At 35.5% G+C, this 24,119-nt stretch overlaps 1 protein-coding gene across 4 annotated transcripts in view; it reads right to left on the bottom strand.

Moving 5' to 3' along the window:
* Nucleotides 1-24,119, bottom strand: part of FNDC3A (fibronectin type III domain containing 3A) — a 189,325-nt gene that overhangs the window by 19,350 nt on the left and 145,856 nt on the right. For all 4 annotated transcript variants that reach the window (XM_081127301.1, XM_081127303.1, XM_081127302.1 and 1 more), the window contains 8 exons: nt 23,107-23,245; nt 18,895-18,948; nt 16,577-16,701; nt 16,042-16,216; nt 14,391-14,477; nt 2,056-2,194; nt 1,482-1,550; nt 533-651 (listed from right to left, as the gene is read on the bottom strand). In XM_081127301.1, the coding sequence (XP_080983427.1) occupies nt 533-651; nt 1,482-1,550; nt 2,056-2,194; nt 14,391-14,477; nt 16,042-16,216; nt 16,577-16,701; nt 18,895-18,948; nt 23,107-23,245 (907 nt within the window). The remainder of the gene's footprint in view (nt 1-532; nt 652-1,481; nt 1,551-2,055; nt 2,195-14,390; nt 14,478-16,041; nt 16,217-16,576; nt 16,702-18,894; nt 18,949-23,106; nt 23,246-24,119) is intronic.

Genomic DNA, 24,119 nt, shown 5'->3' with positions numbered 1-24,119 from the left:
CAAAAAACCCCACCCTTCTCCAGAACATTACATATGCCTCATATATATAGTCAATGGTACATTTTAAGTTCATTTTGGTTATTGGGTCTCTAATAATAAAAATAATTACCACATTTTCTGAAATAAGTATTAAATATTTACTTAACGAATATTAAGTAAATGACATTTTGTGATTTGTCCTGATACACAATTTATGGAGCAGTAAATCAGTTTACAATTATTTTATTTCTATTTGTTAGGTATGGCTATTGAGCAACATACTAAAATTTTTCTTTATAAAATTTTCTGCAATGTTTTCATATATTTGTTTTTCCAAAGCTAAACACCAAGCAGAGAATAGATAGATATTCACTGAATACAGACTATTTGCTAGGTACTATTATTAGAATATTCTGGCCTCTATAAAATTAACCACCTGGGTGACAGAAATTACTTTTATACATGTGTAAATACATTTTAATATTTGAAGTGGCATCTGGTGATCTCATCTTATTTGACCAAACTTTAAAAAAAACCTCTATATAAATATTACCGCACTCTGTCCTCCATCACTGATGCAGTAAACTCGTAAACGATAGAAACAGCCTGGACTCAGTCGATCACAAAGATGTTCCCTAGTAGCTCCACTGTATATCATATCCCATTTGTTTCCTGTAAGGTGAAGAATTATGTTCAATCAGCTCCAAGGTAATGTTTAACGTTTTGGTATCATGGACACGGCAGGTATCCTAGCTTCACTAAATAAGTGTTTATGTAATTAGTCAGAAACAATTTAGGCTTGTTTCAAGTTTCCTGGAAATGATCTAATTTTCTTTATGTGTGTAGCTTCCTAGACAAATTTTGCATGGCTCTGTTGAAGGGAAATATCTCTGTAACTCTGTACAGACTTTGGCTTAGATTGATAATTTGCTTTTAATTAAGCATTTTAAATGTGTTTACTGGTCCAGTAATAACATTATAACACACAAAGAGTAGAAAGAACCAATACCACAGGAAGTTTAGTCTTAATTAAAAGACATCCTTATTTTTTTCAGGCAATAGGTCATTTCAAGAAATAAAGATTGTTAAATGTGTCATTCAACAATAAAGTTTGCTAGACATAAAATTTATTATTAAAGCTAGTATAATGTAAGTTAAATAAATTTTAGAAGATAAATTTTCTCTGATACATCTGGGTATAAATATGATTGAATAAACTAATTTCAGAAGAGTTTAGGTATAATGGATCTGAGCAATGCAAACAAACAAGAAAAAAATAAGAAAATTTAAATATAATAATATAGGTGTATAGCAGTCTTACATTTGATCTGCTATATTCCTGGAGATTACAACTTAAAGTGGGTTGTAAAAGGAAAAATTCTATTACAAACAAAAGAAAAAAATCAAGAGGAAAGGAAAGCAATCATATAAAATGTGAAATCATAAAGAATAGAGGCAGACTGATTGGTATAAATCTATTATTTTTCAGTAGTTATTCTTACCATTAGAACCTTCTGCCATCTCCACTACATATTTACTGATGGCTGCCCCTCCATTGTCTTTTGGTGGGTCTAGCCAAAGAAACAAAGATAGTATTAGGCAAAGTACAGAAATCCTAATAAATATAATACCAAATCTTGGATTGCTTAAAAAGAAAAAAAATCGCCTGCAATGCTTTTTTAAAAAATTAATATCAGCATCTCATTAATGTTTTTGCATTAGGTAGTATATAAGCAGGTGCTCAATAAATGTCTGTTTTAAATGAATAAGTGACTTTCATTTCTCATGAGAGCTAGGATGACCCAGGTGACATTAACTACAAGTTCAGGAATCTTCCATTTCACACAGTGCTGCCCCTGCTAATAGTCCCACAGTGGATCTCAAGTTCTTTCTGTATCAAATCTGAACTTAGTATGTGTGAGTACCTAGCTGTCCACAAAAAAGATCCTCTCACATTTCCTATTAAACTTGCTTGAGCTAATATATTTACTTGAGTATCTTTAAAATTATCTTAATATTCTAATCATTTTAATCAAATATAAAAATAATCATGTACAAAGATGCATAAAATCTTACCCCAAGTTATTTTAAAACTGTGTGAATGTATCTTTCCTTTAACTGAAGGCTTTACAGGTACTCCTGGTTTATCAGGGCATGTAGTGAATTCTACTATTTCACTTGGATTACTTTTACCTTCTGAGTTGTAAGCAATAACCTGCGATGAGAACACAAAAACATAAAATAATTAATGTCTGACACTTAATGATATTAGCTTAATGAACAAACTGATGAGAGACATAAAGGCTCAATCAAATGACAAAGTTTTCACACTGTAATAAGCCATCAGGCTTACTTGTTTGAGAACTGATAGGGCCTTAGCATATATATTCATTCCTAGGAATACAAGTTTAAGTCTAACATTCTGATACTAAACAAGAGTCATCACTGGAACAAGTTATAATCTGATGATACTTGATGGGCTTTAGGCTTGTTTTACTTATTCTTTCAGTATTCTTAAGGAGCTTAACAAGATGTCCACAAATGCTTTGAATATCCTTTCCTCAAAAGACAAAGGCTAATTCCTCTTCCCTTTGAACTGTACTTAATGGCTTACTTCTAAAAAACCAAATGTAGAAAATATGATGGTGTCTGTAGCTTCCCTAGAGAAGCTTATGTGGTGGAGATCTGGGAGGAACTGAGAGCTCCTGGCAACAACCACTTGAGTGAACTTGGAAGCAAGTCCTCCAGCCCCAGTCAAGTCTTCAGATGACTACAACCCCAGCTGACATCTTGACAGGAATCTCATAGAGATCCTGCATCAGAAACACCCAGCTGAACTGGTCCTGAATTCCTGACTCACAGAAACTGTGAGATAATAAATGTTCATTTTTTTCAAGCTAGGTTGTGTAGCAATAGACAGATAAAATTCATATCTAGGTATTATCATATTCAACTTTAGCAATTTAATTATATTTTTATTTTAACCTCTCTCTTCTACTGAACGTAAAGCTTCTCAAGTCCAGTATCAAACTTGATATGATTATCTCTTTTCCAAACCTGCTCCATTCTGTTTATCTCTACTAGTAAAAAGCACTACCATCTACCTACTTGCTCAAGTCAAAAATCTAGGGGAATCCTTGATTCTCCCTCTCTAAATATACATATCAAATCTAGAGTGGGTCCCTCCCCCTTATCTGTAATTTCACTTTCCGCAGTTTCAGTGACCTGTGGTCAACCACAGTCTGAAAATATTAAATGGAAAATTTCAGAAATAAACAATTCATAAGTTTTAAATTGTGCACTGTTCTGAGTAGTGTGATGAAATCTTGTGCTGTCCTTCTGCAGCCTGCCCAGGACATGAATTATCCCCTTGTCCACTGCATCCACAAGGTATATACTGCCCACCTGTTAAGTCACTTAGTAGCCCTCTTGGTTATCAGAGGTGGGGGGAGGGGAAAGACTGAGAATGCACAAGGGCCTAACATCACATTTACATAACTTTGATTACAGTATATTGTTATAATTGTTCTATTTTATTATTAGTTATTGTAAATCGCTTACTGTGCCTAATTTATAAATTAAGTTTTATCATATGTATGTATGTATAGGAAAAAACACAGTACATACACGTTTTGGTACTATTTGCAGTTTCAGGCATCCACTGGGGGTCTTGGAATGTATCTCCCACAGATTAGGCGGGGACTACTGTATCAGTAAATACTGTCAACTCTATCTCTACTTCTCTGTTTTCTACTACCATCACCTTAGTCAATGCCTCCTTTATCCTACCTTTTCAGAATGACTACAATATACCACTAACTAGTTTCCCAGCTTCCTTTCCTTCCCTTAACCCCATCTACTTTCTACACTTCAGCCAGTGGGACTTTATCACTTTTCAGCTTAGAACCCATCAATGGCTTCTCATCTTATTCAGAACAAAATCTAAATTCCTTATCATTGCCTATGTGATTTCACCCCTGGCTACCTCCACTTTAGGGTCTTTTGCATTAGCAATTATTTCCCCTGCCCGGAATGTTCTTTCTGATCTTGACGTGCTACCTCCTTCTTGCTATTCATGTATGTTTAAATGTCATTTCTGAGAAGACTTCCTTGACTACTCAAGTAATTATCACATCACCCTATTTTAGTTAACTTAGGACTATCTGATATTTATTTGCTTGTTAATTGTCTGTTCCTTTCACTAGAATATTAGCTATTTTGGCCACTGTTGTATTCTTAGTTTTTAGAGTAGTGCTTATCATACAGTAGATGCTCAATAATTAGTGAATGACTCAAAGATAGGGACTACTATAACATGACATGACACTACAGCCGAGGATCTAAATAAATCTACTACCCCAGATAACTCATGCATCCCATGAGAACTCAGTAAAATTTAGTCTAATTGTTCAGTTTTGCTCAGGCTTCCTCAGACCTCCAACATAGTATTTAGATGGATTTTCAGGATATTTCTTCACTATGCTGCAATATAAATTAGACTACAAAGGGGATCAAAACACTTCCCAATATGGGACAGCATGTCTACTAAAACCGAGTAACTAGAGAAAACTTTAAAAATAAGAACAGGCCCTGGATGGAGTGGCTCGATTGGCTGAAGTGTTGTACTGTATACCCAAAGATTGAGGGTTCAATTCCTGGTCAGGGTCAGGGCACATACCCAGGCTGCAGGTTCAATCCCCAGTGGGGTGTGTTTGAAAGGCAACCAGTTGATGTTTCTCTCTCTCCCCCTCTCTCTGAAATCAGTAAGAACATACCCTTGAGTGAGGATTAAAAAAAAAAATTGGAAGAGTTAAGATCATTAAAATGTCCATACTACTCAAAGCAATCTATAGATTCAATGCAATTCCTATTAAAATAGCAATAGCATATTTCACAGAACTAGAATAAGTATCCCCAAAATTTATATGGAACCGAAAGACCCGAATAGCTGTAGCAATCTTGAGAAAAAACAGAGTTGAAGGGATCACTATACTGGATATCAAACTCAACTACAAAGCCACAGTAAACAAAACAGCCTGGTACTGGTACAACAACAGGTATATAGATCAATGGAACAGAACAGAGACCCCAGAAATCTACCCACGCCATTATGGTCAATATTTGACAAAGGAGGCAAGAGCATATAATGGAGGAAAGACAGTCTCTTCAATAAATAGTGTTGGGAAAATTGGACAGGTACATGCAAAAAAATGAAACTAGACCATCAACTTACTCCATAAACAAGAATAAATTCAAAATGGATAAAAGACTTAAATGTAAGTAGCGAAACCATAAAAATCCTGGAAGAAAAGAGGCAGTAAAATCACAGACATTTCATGTAATAGAATTTTCACCAATACATCTCCTAGGTCAAGAGAAACAAAGGAAAAAATAAACAAATGGGACTACATCAAACTAAAAAGCTTCTGCACAGCAAAAGAAAACATCCTCAAAATGCAAAGGGACCCCATGGTATGGGAGAATATATTTGCTAAGAGTACATCTGGAAAGGGGCTAATTTCCAAAATATGCAAAGAACTCATACAACTCAACAAGAGGAAGACAAACAATCCAACTAAAAAATAGGCAAAGGACCTGAATAGACATTTCTCCAAAGAGGACATACAGATGGCCAGGAGACATAAGAAAAAATGCTCAAGTTCGATAATGAGAGAGATGCAAATTAAAACGACCATGAGGTATTACCTCACACCTGTCAGAATGTCTACCACTAACAAATCAACAAATGACAAACGCTGACCATCGAGGATGTGGAGAAAAGGGGAACCCTAGTACACTGCTAGCAGGAATGCAGACTGGTGCAGCCACTATGGAAAACAGTATGGAGGTTCCTCAAAAAATTAAAAATGGAACTGCCTTTTGACGAGTGATAACACTTTTAGGAATATATCCTAAGAATCCCAAACACCAATCAAAAAGAATTTATGCACCCTTATGTTCATAGAAGCACTATTTACAATAGCTAAGATCTGGAAACAGCCCAGGTGTCCATCAGTAGATGAGTGTGTAAAAAAGCTGTGGGGCATTTACACCATGGAATACTATGCAGCTGTAAAAAAAGAAGGATCTCTTACCCTTTGGGATAGCATGGATGGGCCTGGAGAGTATTATGCTAAATGAAATAAGCTAGTCAGAGAAAGACAAGTATCAAATGAACTCCGTCTTATGTGGAATCTAAGGAACAGAACAGACTGATAAGACAGGACCACAGACATGGAAGCATGAAAAGACTGACAGATCTCAGAGGGAAGGCAGGAAGGAGGGCAAGAAGCAATTAACCAAAGAACTTATAAGTATATATGAACAGCCTACGGACACAGACAATGGATAGGTGCGGGCCTGGGGTGGGGTGGGAGATGGGTGACATCTGTAATGCTCCCAACAATTAAAAAATAAGAATATTAAAAAAAAGAGGAAAAAAAATAACATTAAAAAATTTATTGTTAAAAGTATTACAGATGTCCCCGTTTTCCCCCACCATTGATCCCCTCTACCCTGCATCCATCCACCAGGCCTTCTCCACAGTATTGTCTGTGTCCATGCGTTATGCATATATGTATGTAAGTTCTTTCATTAATCTTTCTCCATGTACTTCCCTACCCCTGCCTTCCCTCTGAGATTCGTCAATCTATTCCATGCTCCTATGTCTCTGGGTCTATTTTGTTCATCAGTTTATGTTGTTCATTATATTCTACATATGAGGGAGATCCTGTGAACACCCATGTGTTTGAATGTTTTTAAGTGTTCTTACTGTAGTTGATTTCTAATTTCATGCCACTGTGATCCGAGAAGATGCTTGATATGATTTCAATCTTCTTGAACTTGTAGAGACTTGTTTTGTGTCTTAACATGTGGTCTATCGTTAAGAATGACCCATGTACATTTCAGAAGAATGTATGCTCTGCAGCTTTGGGGTGAAATGTTCTGTAAATGTCAATTAAATCCATCTGATCTAGTGTGTCATTTAGAGTCAGTTTCCTTGTCGATTTTTTATCTGGAAAATCTATCCACTGAAGTCATTGGGATGTTAAAAGTCCCCTACTATGACTGTATTGCTGTCAATCTCTCCCTTAAAGTCCTCCAGAAGTTTTTTTATAAATTTAGGTGCTTCTATTTGGGTGCATATATGTTTATCAGGGTTATATTCTCTGGCTGGATCAATCCCTTTAGCATTATGTAGTGACCTTTCTTGTGTCTTGTTATGGTCTTCATTTTGAAGTCTATTTTGTCAGATATGAGTACTGCTACCCCAGCTTTTTTTTCATTGCCATTTGCATGGAAAATTTTTTCCATCCCTTCACTCTTAAACGCCGTTTGAGTTTTTTGTTCTGAGGTGGGTCTCTTGTAGACAGCATTTATTTGGGTCATGTTTTCTAATCCATTCAGCTACCCTAAGTCTTTTGATTGGGGCATTTTATATTTAAGGTTATTATTGATAGGTACTTATTTATTGCCATTTTAATCCTTTATGCCTATGTTTCTCTCTCTTTCTTCTTATTACAGCGGTCCCTTTAACATTTGTGCAATGCTGGTTTAGTGGTAATAAGCTCCTTTAGCCTTTTTATGTCTGGGAAGCTCTATTTCACCATCTATTTTGAATGATAGCCTTGCTGGATAGAGTAGTCTTAGTTTCAGATCCTTGTTTTGTATTACCTTGAATACTTCATGCCATTCCCTTCTGGCCTGTACAGTTTCTGATGAGAAATAAGCTGACAGCCTTATAAGGGCTGCTCTGTAGGTAACGGATTCCTTTTCTATTGGTGCTTTTAAGATTCTGTCTTTAATCTTTGGCATTTTAATTATGATGTGTCTGGGCATGGGTCTCTCTGGGTTTTCTTGCTTGGGACTCTCTGTGCCTCCTGAAAGTGTGATTTTTTTCCTTCACCAGGTTAGGGAAGTTTTCTGCCATTCTTTCTTTCTTTTTTTTTTAATCCTCATCTGAGGATATTCTTTCCATTGCTTTCAGAGAGAAAGAGAAAGGGGGGGGGAAGTAGAGAGAAAAAACATTGATGTGGGAGAGACATATTGATTGGTTGCCTCTCAGAGCAGCACCAACTGGGGTCGGGGATTGAGCCTGCAACCGAGGTACATGCCTTTGGCTGGAATCGAACCCAAGACCCTTCAGTCCATGGCCTGATGCTCCAACCACTGAGCCAAACCAGCTAGGGCTGCCATTATTTCTTCAAACAGGTTTTCTAGCCCTTGCTCACTTTCCCTTCTGGTACTCCTATGATGCAAATACTGTTACATTTCATGTTGTCCCACAGCTTCTTTAAGCTGTCCTACTATTTGTTTTTTAGTTTTCGGTTCTCTGATTTTTTCTATCCTGTGTTCTAATCTGCTGATCCGATCCTCAGCTTCCCCTAATCTGCTGTTTATTTCTTCCAATGTATGCTTTATTTCTACTGTATCGTTCTTAATTTTCTTCATTGTTTCCATATCTCTTCTCATGCTGTTTGAGCATCCTTATAATCATTATTCTGAACTCTACATCTGATAGATTGCTTATCTTCATTTCATTTATCTCTTCTTCTGGAGAATTCTCTTGTTCTTTCATTTGGGACTTTTTTGTCTCCCCATTTTGGCTGCCTGTTTTGGTTTGTTTCTATGTATTAGGTAGATTTGCTAGGAATCTCAGGATTTTTGGATGGTCTCTGGTGCAGGTCAATGTCGGATGCTATTTGTGACTGGTTTGAGTATAGCCTGGAGCTCTCAGTGATCCACAGCTTGTGGCTCCCTCTGCTGGGGCTGGGTGCATTTGGAAAGGACCAAGCTGTGTACCAAGGTCTGTTTTTCCTAGCCCCAGGTCTAGAAGCAGATCAGGCAAAACTCAACCACTCAGAGATCTGCCTTTTCTTGCAGACTGTTATTCTCAGTCCCATAATGAGCCCCAGGCTGCAGACCACAGCAAGGCATAAACTCCACAGGGTGGGGCAATTGTTTTCCCACCAGGCAAAGCTGCCTGGATGGTAAAGGTCTGGATGGTAAATGTATGCCCGAGAAAGATGTCTGCTGCAGTATGGGGGAAACTCAGCATAGGAATCTGAGCTCTATCCTTAGAGCCCCCAACCCTGGATTCCTCATTGGCCCTTTAAGAGGGTGCCTGCATTTCCAGTCATCTCTCCCTGGCAGAGAGAAACCCCCACTACATTTCACAACTAGATGTTATATGGGTACCTTTCTTAGTTCTGGTGCTCTGGGCTGGGGAGCCCAGCTTGGGGTTTAAACTCCAGAGTTCTCAGTGGGAACCCCCACAGCTGGGATAACCCTCTGGACCTTCAGCTGCTCTCTGTGGGAGCCCGGCCAGCCCTCTTGCACTTCTGCACTTCCTACCAGTCTCTATGAGGTCTCCACTTTACATCCTTGGTTATGAAGGTTCTCTCCATATAGTCTTCAGTTAATTATTCAGGATAGTTTTTCTGTATTTTAGTTGTAATTCCAGTTTGGTCCTGAGAGAGTGTCAGTGTAGCTTCCACTTAATCTGCCGCCATCTTGGAATCTCACTAATTATGTTTTAAAAGCTATAAAATATTTTAGCATTCCCTCCTTTTACTTCAGCTAGCCATAAAGATATAAATATATAAGGTTATCTCCCCCATCCCAATTTTACAAATAAAACATTCATTTAGCACCCACCACAGAGGGAGCATAATCCTAAAAATTCTAGGTGTGGTGCACTCCTTACCTTTATTAGAATTTTTATGTAAAAGACAGGCAATATGTATATCAAAATAATTCAGCAAGAGAGGAAAGATGACTATCACTTAAAATGGTCCAGAAACGCTTTAAAAGGCGAATGGAAGTGATATGGGGTCTTCATGGGCAACAGCAGTGAAAGGGGAATCTTGGGTAAGATGGAGAACAGAAAATCCTGAGTATAAGAGAAATGAAAAGTAGAGAGCTCTGCTTGGGAAAGGATGAGTAATCAATTTGATGAGGTAAGCCTGTTTGTGTAAGGCATGAAAAGCAGTACATTTAGAAGACTGAGTTGGTTAGAATAAAAAAACCCCTATGTCAAACTAAGGAAACTGTTTTTCAGAGGGAAGGCTGTTTCAGAAAGGTTAATCTAGCTGTAAAATAGAACTTGAATTAGAAGGCAAGAGAATAGCCTGAAAGCAATACAGAACAGATTTGGAGATTTAGTATTCTTCAGGACTGAAATGACAGCACGGGAGAAGAGAAGGCAGACCAGATGAGAAAAAAGGAAGGGAACATGACTATGTACTGTCATAGATGCTGACATATAAGCGAATTTCAAGGATGAAAGATTAGAGAAGTTAATAGATCCTGATACTGTTTTAATCTCTCTCCACTGATGAAAAGGCCTCAAAAACAGGTAACAAGATGAAGTGAAAGTATCTAAGGGCTCTCAGCCCTAACACTGTAAGAAGCCTTGTTTCTTGAGAAACTATTTTTTAGAAATTTCAGGAAACAAGGCATCAGAATCACAGGGACTGCTTACTAGTCTTTGAAGCCTTTAATTCTTTAAATATGTGGAAACCAGGTGTTGGCCCAACTTCCAGTGAACCATTTGATGAAATCAGCACTGTTTGCTTTATTTTACTATGTGATTTTAAGAAATGACTGCTTTCTCATGCTTCAGATTTTTATTTTATCCTTTAAATTCTTTCATTGTTCTAATTTTGTTTTAGTATTTTCAGTGCTCTAGGAATGTCTTTAGTACTGAATCTAGAATTCCGGCATTTGGAAAACTTGGTCATATTAGAATTTTATTCTATGTAATTCATATCCTTATTGTTTCTTTAAAAACAATAACATACTATTTAGTCACTACTTCCTGGATTATATTTTTATTGCTTTTGTTTAGTATTCTAAGATTTCTTTAGAGTGTTAAGATTTTGTTTTAACATGTTTCCTTGAAAGAGGAGTCTGCAATGTCAAACTAGAAAAGGCAGACAGACATAGCAGTAAGATTTAATGATGTAAAACCCTCTCAGCTGGTACCCAGTACACAGTAGATTCAAAATAAATGTCTGGGCTTCTAGAAAATTTTATACAGTCATCATTTTCTCTTTCCTAGTATTTTTTTTTTCTCCTCTAGATCAGTGGTTCTCAAATTTCAGGAAGCATGAGAATCATTTGGAGGGCTTGCTAAGATACAGATTGCTAGGCTTTAACCCCAGAATTTCCCATTGAATAAATCCAGGGTAGGGCCAGTGAATTAACATTTCTAACAATTCCCAGGTGATACTGATAGAATGGTCTCATGATCACACTTTGAAAATTACCATTCTGGATCTAGGATTTGTATACCTTGCAATTTGAGAGTGACTTCCACAGTGAAACAGTTTTAAATATAAATTGGTGATTTGTTTATAGTGCATCAGTAAGGAATTTAACTCCTACTTGTGTGTATATATTTTCATCCCTATGTGGCAACAACACCATGCTGTTATACAGTAGTAGAATTCTAAGAATTTTAATAAATTTACTAAATTATGAAGATACAATTTCTGCAGGAAAACTGTTGATAATGATTATTATTGAAGCAAAAATACAATCCAATATCATCATAAGAGGAAAACTGGAATAAATGTATATACTTCTCAGGTATTTTTTAGCTCCTATAAATATGAAAACTATTTAGGAATGAAAATAACCCAGTGTTATCAGACGTTCTGAAAATGAAGCTAATATATAAAGCAGAGTATAACAAATATAATTATGCACTGCATAATCAAATTTCCCATTATCACTAAAATTTTCTTCCTAAGGTTCTTAAGAGGTAATAAATTTATCTTTGTTCTTTAAAAATTAAAACAATTTGTAGTGACTTCTATCATTTATTTGAAATGATTTGATTAAACAAGCACTGTAGGAAAATTCAAATGCTGAGTTTATCAACTAATGAGTATCCTGGTGTATTTTGGGGGAAATTTCCGCACAAAAATGTAGGTTGGCTTATATTTAACTGGTATGTTAATTAATTCAAGCATTGTCTGTCGAGAAATACCAATGTATATCATGGAACAAGTCAGAGCTAAAATATATCCTAGAAGGGATGTTATACTAAGAAAGATAATTTCAGGAGTCTCCATAGCAGAATTTTCAAAGCTTGCTACTGTTTCAAGTGAGCAAGAATAATATGTAGGGTCTTCATGCTTTAAGTAAGCAAGAACAACATGCAGAGTCTTCTCTGCCTTTCTCCCAAAATAATTCAGTCCAAAACCAACAGATGGGCTAAACAAGGCAAGTATTTGTGCTGGGGGACAGGAGTGGGTTGGGTAGAAGCAGTAGCATTTACCTAGCAGGAACTCAAGCAACCTGAATAGGGAAGGGTGTAGGGGAAAGTGGAAGAGTTTGATCCAATAAGTAAATATATTAAATACAACTGGGGAAATGTTTCTCCCTAACAATGAAGGGAGTCAGAAATAAGGAAAGGGAGAAAACTAGAATTAACAGGTGGTGTTGGAAGTATTTGGTATGAAGTCATGATTTAAAACACACACACACACACACACACACACACACACACACACACACACACACACACACACACACACAAAATACATAGTTCCTAGCTCTGTCCATTGAGAGGGTGCCCAGGAGTAGCAAACCCTTGTAGTAATTAAGTATACTGCCAGATCTTGGCTTCTAAATACCATTGTGCACCAAAAGGACCCAGGTACTTTGAGAAATAGCCAATCCTAAGGTTAAAAAAGGGAAAATACGAGACTGGAATTCCATGTGCCAGAAAGGAAGGGCTCAAAGAATAATGGGGGGAGGGGCAAAAGGATTCAGAAGCCAGATTGAAGGGGCTCCCAAATCTGAGACAATTTGAGCCTCATCTCATAATCACAGCAACAAAATACAACCCACTGAATAAAAAGCAACCCATGAGTTCATACTGATATAAATAAGTGAAAAGAGAAAGCTTTTCCTTATATTATAATGTCAACTAATAAATGTAGAAGGAATGATAAAATTTAAAAATCACCACGTGGCAACAATCATAGTAATGATTCAGGCATGAATTATTAATGGGTTTTAAAACTAGTGGGTAAAAGTTTGATGAGGAACAAGATGTTTACATACTATTTACAAAATATTTATTATAAAGGAAAAAAGAACAACTTTACAGTGAAGAAACATGGTATATATCACCTTCATCAAGTGACTATCAGTAATGGGACAACCTGAAATTATGTACCACTTGATATGATGCACTGAGGAAAAAAATAACATTGCTTTGTCTAATATCATATCCCTGCCAAAAAAAGTATTCTCAGTATCTTGAACAACATGCACATTTTAAAAGATACTTGTTCACATTACACAAACAAGAGTCCCATAAAACATTAAAACTGTTAAATATAGTAGTCCCCCCTTATCTGTGGGGGATAAGTTCTAAGACCCCTAGTAGATGACCGAAACTGCACCTGGACTGAATCTTTTGTGTACTATGTTCTTTCCTATACATATATACTTATGATAAAGTTTAACTTATAAATTAGGCACAGTAATTGAGTAACAATGACTAATAATAAAATAGAACATTATAACAACATACTGTAATATAAAAGTTGTATAAATGTGGTCGCTCATTTCAGGCGATCCCTTGCTCAAGTCTCCATATAGGCTCAATACTTTTGGGCACAACATGTTTCCAACAAGTGGAACACATTTTTGTGTTCATGTCTTCACACACTGTGGCTGTAACTTGCTGTTTGAGGTGTGACAGTAAAATTAGCATAAAATTTTTCTTCTTTACAATTTCACAGATAGAAAAGTTCTTACCATAGAACTTAGGAATCTCAAAATACAACTTTTTCCCCTTTCCTTATTAAGTCAAGAACTTCTACCTTTTCACTTAAGGGAAGCATTTTATGGCTTTGCTTTGGATATCCAAATTGCCAACATGACTACTCTTGTGCTTTGGGGCCATTGTTAAGTAAAGCAAGGGTTTCTTGAAACAAGAGCACTGTGATAGCATGACAGTTGACCTGATAAGGTAACTGGCTACTAAGTGATTAAAGGGGCAGGTAGCATATACAGGGTGAATACACTGGACAAAGGGATGACTCATGCTCAGGGCTTGCCGGAGTGGGAAGGTATAAGATTTCATCATGCTACTAAGAATAGTGTACAACTTAAAGTTTATAATTTATTTATTTCTGGAACTTCCCATTTAGTATTTTCAGATTTCCATTGACCATCAGTAACTGAACCATGGAAAGTAAAACTGCAGATAAGGGGGATGGGGCTACTGTACAGAAGTACTGTTACATAGTAAGAAAGTAAAACAAAGCTCATTATAGAAGGCCAAAATTATTTAAAATTTAAAACCAAAGGAGTGAAGTATACACTTGGTTTTAAAACGGGAAGAATAAAAATGACAAACACATCTTTTAAGGGCTTTCAAAGCTTACCTTAAATTTATACTTTGTACTACGTCTGAGATTTTTCACTGTGTAAGCAAGATCTTCTCCATCATATTTAGGCTTAAAACCATATCCCTGGACAGGGAAAACAAATATTCATTAGATGTCTAACAGCAGAAATATGGGGAATAATGAATATGGTAAAAGACCCAGGTTTTCTTCATCTTCTACTATGTGCTATGGGATCAATACTCTGTTGAGTGTAATCCTCACATTGATATTTCTAACTTGAGTGGACAGATCCAGAAATGCTACTAACAAACTCAGGAGGACAAAGAGACCACTTATTCTCAGTAAAAGCAGTAGCCAAGAGAAGATTTTTGTGTTGAGGGAAGAGTAAGAGCCAATGGTAACTTGACCATCAGTAACTTTATCCCTAAAACAGAAATTTCTCAGACATATATTCTAAGAGCTAAACACAACTATAATTAACATATTTAAGTTGCCCTGAACACATAGGTGTGTTTAGGTGAATAAATGAATGGTTGGTTGTGCTGGCAGGTAGGAATGTCACTTAGGTTTGGGATTGCTATTTATAGCCCCAGTGACAATGCCTCATTACTTTCCCAATGCTATTTTCAGTTTTAAAAAAATTAAGATATAATTCATGTGCCATAAAATTCCCATTTTAAAGTATAAAATTCAATGGTTTATAATATATTCACAAGGTTGTGTAACCATCACTTAATTTCTAATTCCAGAATAGAGCCTGTACTTGATTTTTTTTGGTTAGCAGTCACTTCTCTTTTCTCATCCACTAATATACTTTCTATCTCTACAGATTTGCCTATATCCATACAAATGAAATAACATAATATGTGGTCTTTTATGACTGAATTTTTTGACCTAGTACAATGTTTTCAAAGTTCATTCATGTTGTGGCCTGTGTCAGTACTTCATTCCTTTATATAGCTGAATGATATTCCACTGTATAGCTATATCACATTTTGTTTATCCATTCAGCAGTTGATGGACATTTGGGTTGTTTCCACTTTTTGACTATTATGAATGACACTGCTATGAACATTTGTGTTGAAATTTTTGTACGAACATGTGCTTTCAATTCTTCTGAATATATACCTAGGAATAAACCAATGCTATTTTTGATTCATATTGTTTCAAAGTAGCTCTAAAAAGCTATAGAACTAATACTAGACACCCTAACTCTTCTAAGCTTGGTTCTAGCTCAAGAAGATAAGCCACCATAATTAGATTTAGGTTGCACTGGAGAATCTCATGTGAGGTTCTTCAAATCTCCCATGGCACTTGGGAAAGCAGAGTATAAACACAGCTGGAAAAGGCAGACACATTATTTCCTTATCTTTTAGAGTTGCTTAGTCTAGAAGGTTGTGGTGATCTTCCCGTCTTTATTTTCCCCAAAACATATATATTTAACATATAGTCTGTTATTCCTAGGTACAAACATATAAACACATAAAAAACAAAACTCATTCCTACACATCAAGAAAACTAAAGACTGAGTTCTCCCTCACTCCCAATCCCTCCAAAAAATAACCAACCAAGGATTCAAAAGATCTGGGGAAGGATTTAACTATTGTGGCAATTTGTACAGTATTAGGATTAATACCACACTGAAATATGTTTTAAATATCCCATTTAAAATACATAAAATACTCACTGAAGTTTCTTCCTCCATCTCTAAAATGTAAGAAATTCCTTCATCTGATGGTGTTCCTGAGGGTTTACGCCATTGTAAGGATAACCAAGTAACCCCAGCCTTAGTTAATATAGGACTTGCTGGCATAGAAGGGGCACAGCCTGAGGTGTAATATAAAACTTCTTCACTAAAACCACTGTTGAAACAAATGGTTTTTAAGAAGGAATGAAAAAAAGTTATTTTTATAAAGAACTAACTTTTGGTAAATGACATTTTTGGGCAAAATGACAATTTTTGATAACTAATTATAATTTAAATAATATTTCTTGAATTTGATAATGTCTTTATGGTAACCAAGTCAGATACCTAAAAGTAAATTAACATTCTTTTAAAACTGCAGTTTATGTAACTAACACATTATCTTATAGCTTTTAACACAACTATATCAACAAAATAACTTAAAGCAGAATTTTAGCAGATAATTTGGACTGTGAATGATTTATACAAATAACGTTGACTGGATAATCTAAAATATCTACATTAAAATGTATTTTACCTTGTGCCATACTCATTTTTGGCCGATAGTCTAAATTTACATCCCATTGCTGGTGACAGTTTAGTAATTTTAAATTGCTTCTGTGAGCCCATGTAACACTGACAAAATTCTCCATTTCCTTTTCCCTAAAAGAAATGGCTAATTATTATACATCAGGTACATTATTGTAAAAATATAAATTCACATCAATTCCTACTTGATAGACAGTAATATATGAACTACATTAAAAGTCATCTTGGTTACATGCATGTCATGGATGTCAAGAGAGAGTTGAGATGACACACATCTTTTATTATAGTTACTGTTTGTTAAACGTAGAATTAAAAAACTGGAGAAGAGGTATCTTTGTGTATAGCTTCTTGAACTAAGTACCCTGTTTTAGCTGAACCTCTGGCTTTAGTAAAAGAAACTCTTTCCAGGTATGGACCCCACAATCTCTATGGGGGATTGGTAGCAGTGGAAACGGTGATCTTTGATATGCACAACTGGTGGTGTTCCTCAGTCTATGAAAAATTCTATGCAAACAGTTTTAAGAAAATGTCCATACACATCCCCAAACTTCCACCAAGATAGCTGCTAAGTTTCTTTACAATAAAGATTTTGGACCTACTACTGCTTAGATTTAACACTGAAACAGTATAAGCAGAAAAGAAAAAAAGAGTATAAGGCAGAGAGAAAAGTCTGCAGCTCAGGACAACTAAAGAATTTTAGAAATTTAGAGTGCTACATAAAAAGGACTAGTTTCTCATTCTCCACCCATTTTTGCTTATCGTGTCAGTAGAGGTAAAGGGTGGTTAGCGTAACTTCTGCTTCAAAGAAAACCTTTAGTCTTTATCAGGCTGCTTTACTGAACTCTTGTTAGTTTTAACAGTGTTCATAGTTAACTGTACTGAGTTGTCTAAACAGAAAATCATATCATCTCTAAATATTGATAATTTTGCTCCCCAGGACAGTCATCATGGCTGTACCTCTTGTTTTGGTTCCAGATCATACTGCAATAACTGTAACTTCTTGAATAATGTTAAATAAAGGGGGGGATAACTGGTAACTTTCACTTGTTCCTGCTGTGACTAGAAATGCTTTCATTGCTTAGTGATGGTACTTTGCTCAATACAAAAATAACTATCAAATAAGGAATTACCTTTCAATTCATAATTTGTTTTGAATTTTAACTGGAATGGGTGCTAAATTTTTATCAAATACATTTTCATAATTTATCAAGATGATACGGTTTTTCTTCTAAATTACTACCATATAATAATAGGTTTCCTAATTCTGAATTCTCTTAGAACTTCTGGAATAAAACCCACATAACTGGGCTTCATTACTGCTGAATTCCCAAATTAGCAATGGAATTTTTTCTGCTTTCTTTGGTCCCTCCTATTAGCTGTGGTGTAAGCAGCAGGGCATGAGAAAACATGATAAATGACAATAAAACAGTACTAAACAATAAAGCTCAGTGTGCTTGCTGTGGCAGGCTGAATAATGGCCCCCGAAAATATCCAGGTCCTAATACTACCTGGAACCTGTGAATGTTACCTTATATGGTAACAGGGATTGTACAGATATGATTAAGGCTCTTGAAATGGAAAGATTATCCTAGTTATTTAGATGGGCCCTAAATGAAATTACAAGTGTCCTTTTTAGAGGGAGGCAGAGGACTTGAAGACAGAAGAGGAAAGAGGCAATGTGATAATGGCAGCAGGGGGAGAAAAGGCATCTGATGCGGCCATTAACCAAGTAATGTGGAGAGTCTCCAGGAGCTGGAAAAGGCTAAGCAATAGATTCTCCTCTAGAATTTCTGGAAGAAGCACGGCTCGGTGAAACCCATTTAAAATTTCTGGTTTCCATTCCTGGTTGGGGTGGTTCAGTTGGTTGGAGTGTCATCCTGTATGCCAAAAGGTTGTGGGTTCCATCCCTGGTCAATTGATGTTTCCCTCTCCCCCACCCCCAATCAATACTATATCAGAGCTATACGAGAATAAACGTGTTGTTTTAAGCCACGAAGTTTGTGGTAATCTGTAAAAACAGGCATAGAAAATATGCTTGCCTTTAAGGCTGATGTAAAAAAGTAATTTTTTAATCAAGGTAAATTACTCAAATGACAGCTTGATGGCGGTTTAGTTGAAAACAAAACAAAGCAAAACATATGGAGGTCCAGTCAGTAATATTTTCTAAGAATACTATCAATTCATTCATGTACCACATGAAATCATTCACATTGTTTTTAAAAGAGGAAAAACTTAACTTTTAAACAAAAAATTATTTCTGCCTGAGGATATACACACAATTTTAATTTAAAGATTCAATTTACTTACCTCATCCCATTCTAAAATAAAGCTCTGGATTTTAGAACCATTGTCACTAGGTGTCTAAAACAAATAAAATGAGTACAAATTAGTACTTTTGTAAAAGATACTGTGATGATCTAATCTAAGGAATCGATACTGTTGCAGATGTTCTGTGTGACTTAGCCCTAGAAAAATTTGCACAGAAAATACAGAAATATACAAATTGCATACCCCATAATCCTCTTAAATGCAAGGAAAGAACAAAGCAAGAGGTTACTTAAGTTTTTCTGAATACTGAACTATTTTTTTAAGCAAGATCTTAACTTTTATAATCTTTTAAAAAATAATCACTTTGCCTTTTATCAGCTTTAAGTTTCATTAAAACTCACCTTACAATCTAAAAGTAATATTGTGTAATACATCAAAGAAAAATCTAGGATGCTGAAAGGAACTCCAAGAGGGCATACTGTCTGAATCTCTGCTTCTAGACTCATTGTGCCACTTACCTAGGACTGCTAATTCATCGCTCTGTTAATCTTCAGTCTCACTTGGCTTTTTATTCTAGTACTTAATCACTTAAGATTTTCAACCTTATTTCTACCTGAATTTTCTTTCTACAATTTCAACGAATTTCCTTTTTAGTATTCACTTTGATTCAGAACAAGCGATCATTACTGCCCTTTTAATAATTTCATCTATTTAAACACAATTGACTCTAAGACTCTTATCAAAGTTAATCTACAGATGATGTATCATATAATTATACACTTGCAACCTATATAATTTTATTAACCAATGTCATCCCAATAAATTTAATTAAAAAATAAATAAAGCAATAGAAAATTTTCCAAGGGAAAAAATTCTTAATTTTTTAAATGGTTCTCCAGAGAACTTTTGTCAAGTTTTTAATCGAATCTTTTATAACATTGAATTCCAAATTATTTGTCAAACACTAACAGATCTTGCATTTAATTTTTTTAAAATTGTAACTTTTAACTAGTTAGCATGACCAAATTTTTTTATGTAAGTTACAGGAATAGCTTACTGATTAGCACAGCAGAGACAGTTAAAAGTGACTATACGGAGAAGGGGGTAGAGGAAGAATCCTTGGGAAATTCCAACTCTTACATAGCAGGGGGAAAGAATCCAAAGGTAGAGAAGTTTGCAAGTCTCAGCAGGAAGTGAGTGGTACAAAAATATATTTTTCCACAGTAAATGACTCCTGATTGTTCTAGTCTAGTTGCTAAGGTCTCACATTTACTCCCCCCCCCTACTTCTTTGTGAAGCTGTTGAAATGTCCACCATGAATGACCTGACACCCATCCTCCAGCATTTCTCTGAGTTAGGAAGGAAACTATAATGTACAAAGTGCTTTTACCTTATCTCGTTTAATACATCAACTCTATGAAGTACTATTATCCAACTGTATGAAAGAAGAAAGGAGGCTTTAAAGAGCCCAAACAAGTTGCCCCAGATCACACAGTCATTAAGAGTGGAGTGGAATTGAATTTGTTCTTACATAAAATCAGTGTTCCTACTCAGAAGTATTCCAGTGGCTGAGCAATAACAACAGAGTAAACAATCAACTTCAGTCAACTTTTTATCATCACCATGCACTAGCAATTTAAAACAATGTCAGTTAATAAAGTACTTCTCTCAACTGCTACTGCATGCCACTGTTCTCATACCAAGTTAACCCCCATAGTCATGCTTTTAGATTATATGAGGCAGAAGAGTCAAAATATCTGATATTTAAGTCACTAAGGTAGTTTTCTTCAACTTTAAAATTAAGTAACAATAGTTATTATGCTTATTATGTTCCAGGCATTGTGCTATAGGATATACGGATATTACCCGATAATCTTTCCAAGAACTCTGAGATACAGTTATGCACTGCTCAACAACAGGGATATGTTCTGAGAAATGCACTGTTAGGTGATTTCGTCATTGTGTGAACATCTTAGAGTGTGCTTACACAAGCCTAAATGGTATAGCCTAGGAGACCTAGGCTATATGGTATAGCCTATTGCTCCTAGGCTATAAGCCTGTACAACATGTTACTGTATAAGACAACAGGAGATTAAATGAAGCACAAGAGAAAATGAGACAATCAAGAGACATCGTAAACATGAGATGTATTAGGCTGCTGCTTGAGTAATAGGGCATACTGTTTTATAGCAAACTTTACTTTCTAATTAGTAGAAAGAGTACAGTCTAAAATTACAATAAAAAGTATAACATAGTAAATACCTAAATCAGTAACATAGTCATTTATTATCATTATCAAATATTATGTACCATATATAATTGTATGTGCTATACTTTCTTACAACTGGCAGTGCAGTAGGTTTGTTTACACCAGGATCACTACAAACATGTGAGTAATGAGTTGTGCTACGACCTCAGGACAGCTAAGGTGTCACTAAAATATATGAATTTTTCAGCTCCATTACAATATTATGGGGACTACTGTCATACCCGCAGTCTGTTGTTGATAGAAATATCTTTAGGTGGCACATAACTATATAAGAACACTATTCCCAATAACAATATCTCTTTCCCCAGCCATGCTGATTACTGTCTGCATATACTGGATCATTTCTGGAAGGGTACAAGCCTGGGCAATCTGTGTGGGCAACTAAGAGGTAACATTGTCTACCTCTTGTATAGTCCTCTTGAGATATTGTTAAAGACAGAAATTTCAAAATTCGATTGTGATTATCATCAGCTTAAAGAGGAGTGACCGATAAGAAATCCCAACCTACATGAAGGGCACTGGACTGCTACCCCATTTGCCCTACAAAAGGAAAGAGCCTTAGCATATTTATAAATAAAATGCTACTCTAAGTGACATGAAATAAAATTAATCATACCTATCAATATGCACTTACTTGTCTGATTTATGTGTGCTCATAGTAGTTTTTAACTACACAAAGCATCTAATATCCTCTAAAGAACTGGGAACTAACAAACTCCAAACATTCAAAAGCTTTCACAAAGAAAGCCAGTCGTGAGTTTTACTCTTGAGGTAAGATGAGATAATGAAATCAAGATAAGTAGTAGTTGTTTTTGTGTTTTTTTTTACTATATCTTTATTGATTTCAGAGAGAGGAAGGGAGAGGGAGAGAGAGAGATAGAAACATCAATGATGAAAGTCATTGATTGAGCCCACAATCCGGGCATGTGCCCTGACTGGGAATCGAACCTCGATCGCCTGGATCCTAGGTTGATGCTCAACCGCTGAGCCACGCCAGGCCAGGCAGTAGTTATTTTCTCACTGCAAATCAGAGAGGTCCTCCCTTTTAGGGAATGTTTTAAAATTTTGTGGGAGGTGTTTCTGATCATCACAATGATGGGTGGAGGAGCTGATGAGTAGAGGGATGGGATCAAGATGCTAACAGTCCTGCAGAATGTGGGACAATCAGTACAATAAAGAATTGTTCTCTCCCTCCAGAGGATGGACTTTTGGATGTGCTACTGCATAGCTATGTAGGTGAAATAGCTGTTTACAATTATTAGAGCCTAGAACCTAATTTCATTTTACAAGGTATTTTTGGTACAGTTTTAACAGTTACTGAATTTTCTCAAAATGCAACTACTGTGCAATTTGGGAGAGACTACTTAATTTTGCTCAGAAATTACCCAAGACCTACATATTATGTCAGAAAATCATGTCACCCATGACAATGCTGTCTGTTGTGTTTGAATTACCAATTCTATCTACAGTGTCTGTCCACTTCATTATATCCTGTGTAGCTAGGTTCAAACATTTATATATTGAAATAAATATTATTCTACTAAAAATAATTTTATTCCTCTTTTAAGGCATCATATTGGTATTTTTTTTTTTTTAATTTTTTTATATTGATATTTTTAAAGCTATGAGTCTAGTTATAATGAATTTCATTTAGGATAAAATTCAGGATATAAAAACATTACAAAATGTTATAAAAAGGAGAAATGAACTTGAGAATCACTGATGTAACACTCAATGTTATCACATGTCCAGTATAGAAAGAACTGTAATTATAAATCTTTCCTAGCTATATTTACATATAGTAAGGGAAACCAGTAAGAGTGTTATTTTAAGATATAAGAAACAAATGCTTATTTAATATATGTAGAGAGCAAGTTAGCTTAAAGCTCTTTTTGTCTCCAAAAATAATTGAAATTTAATGCTATGGAGGGAAAAAAAGGAAATAAATGTCTGGTTGGAAACACTCCAGAGAATATCCTTACCTTCCACTGCAAAGTGAGTGAATTTTTGGTCCGATTGGCTATCCTTGGTGGATTAGGTATGTCAGGTTCACAGCTCAAGGTGGTAAAGCTTTCAGTTTCTGAAGGAGTTCCCTTTATAGAATTGTATTCTGCCTGGACTCTATGGTGATAAAATAAATAGTTTTATCCTCCAGAATCACTGCAAATGACTCTTTAATAGCATCACCTTAAAGGACTTGCAAGTTAGTAAACTGCTCTCTGAATGGTCTAGTAAGAAAATACGCACATTAAAAGAGTGGCCCTTAAAAACAAAAGAGGACATAACAGTAGCTTTCACTCTTTTTTAACTGCAACTCAAAGTAAAAAATACTTTTAAAATTGTGACATAACTGTGTCTGTGAAGTATGTATTTACACACAGGCACACAAATACTACTGTGTGTACACGTGAGAAACAAGTGTTCTGAAACAATATTCTTAACTAGAGTAATATACTGACACTCTTCTATTCCATTTGATAACATTTCATTTTTTAAAATGCTGAATATAACCTTCAAAATTAATTACATGACCCAATAATGGTTGCAATCCACAGTCTGAAAAATAATGAGGTTAGACAATACATTGCGTTCAACCACAGGAGTATAACTGAAGATTTAACCTAATAGTTTAATAGGAATAATCCTAACTACAAATGTTCTTTTTCAAAATGGAGGTAACTAAATAAATGTGTTATACTCAGTCCCAACCAGGGAAGTCTCTAGAGTCTATAAAATTTTGACAAATTACAATGGAAGACCTATGCAGAGTGAAACAGTTTCTAAGTTATCCCCAATTAAATGTGCAATTCTAAGAATTTTAATATCTCAAACACTTTCTAAAAAAAGATGAAGTAAAAATACATAAATATAAGTCAAATATTATTTATGATTCTGTTTTGTAAAAATTTCAAAAGCTGAGACAATTTTCTAGTGCTAAACTAGATATTGGAAACATATTGTATATAGTATCTGTATATTCATTCCTATCCTTATG

The sequence above is a fragment of the Miniopterus schreibersii genome, assembly GCF_964146895.1.
Source record: "Miniopterus schreibersii genome assembly, chromosome: 2".
In the NCBI taxonomy this organism is placed as follows: Eukaryota; Metazoa; Chordata; class Mammalia; order Chiroptera; family Miniopteridae; genus Miniopterus; species Miniopterus schreibersii.
The sequence above is the reverse complement of the archived record's forward strand: the minus strand, read 5'-3'. Positions and strand labels throughout refer to the sequence as shown.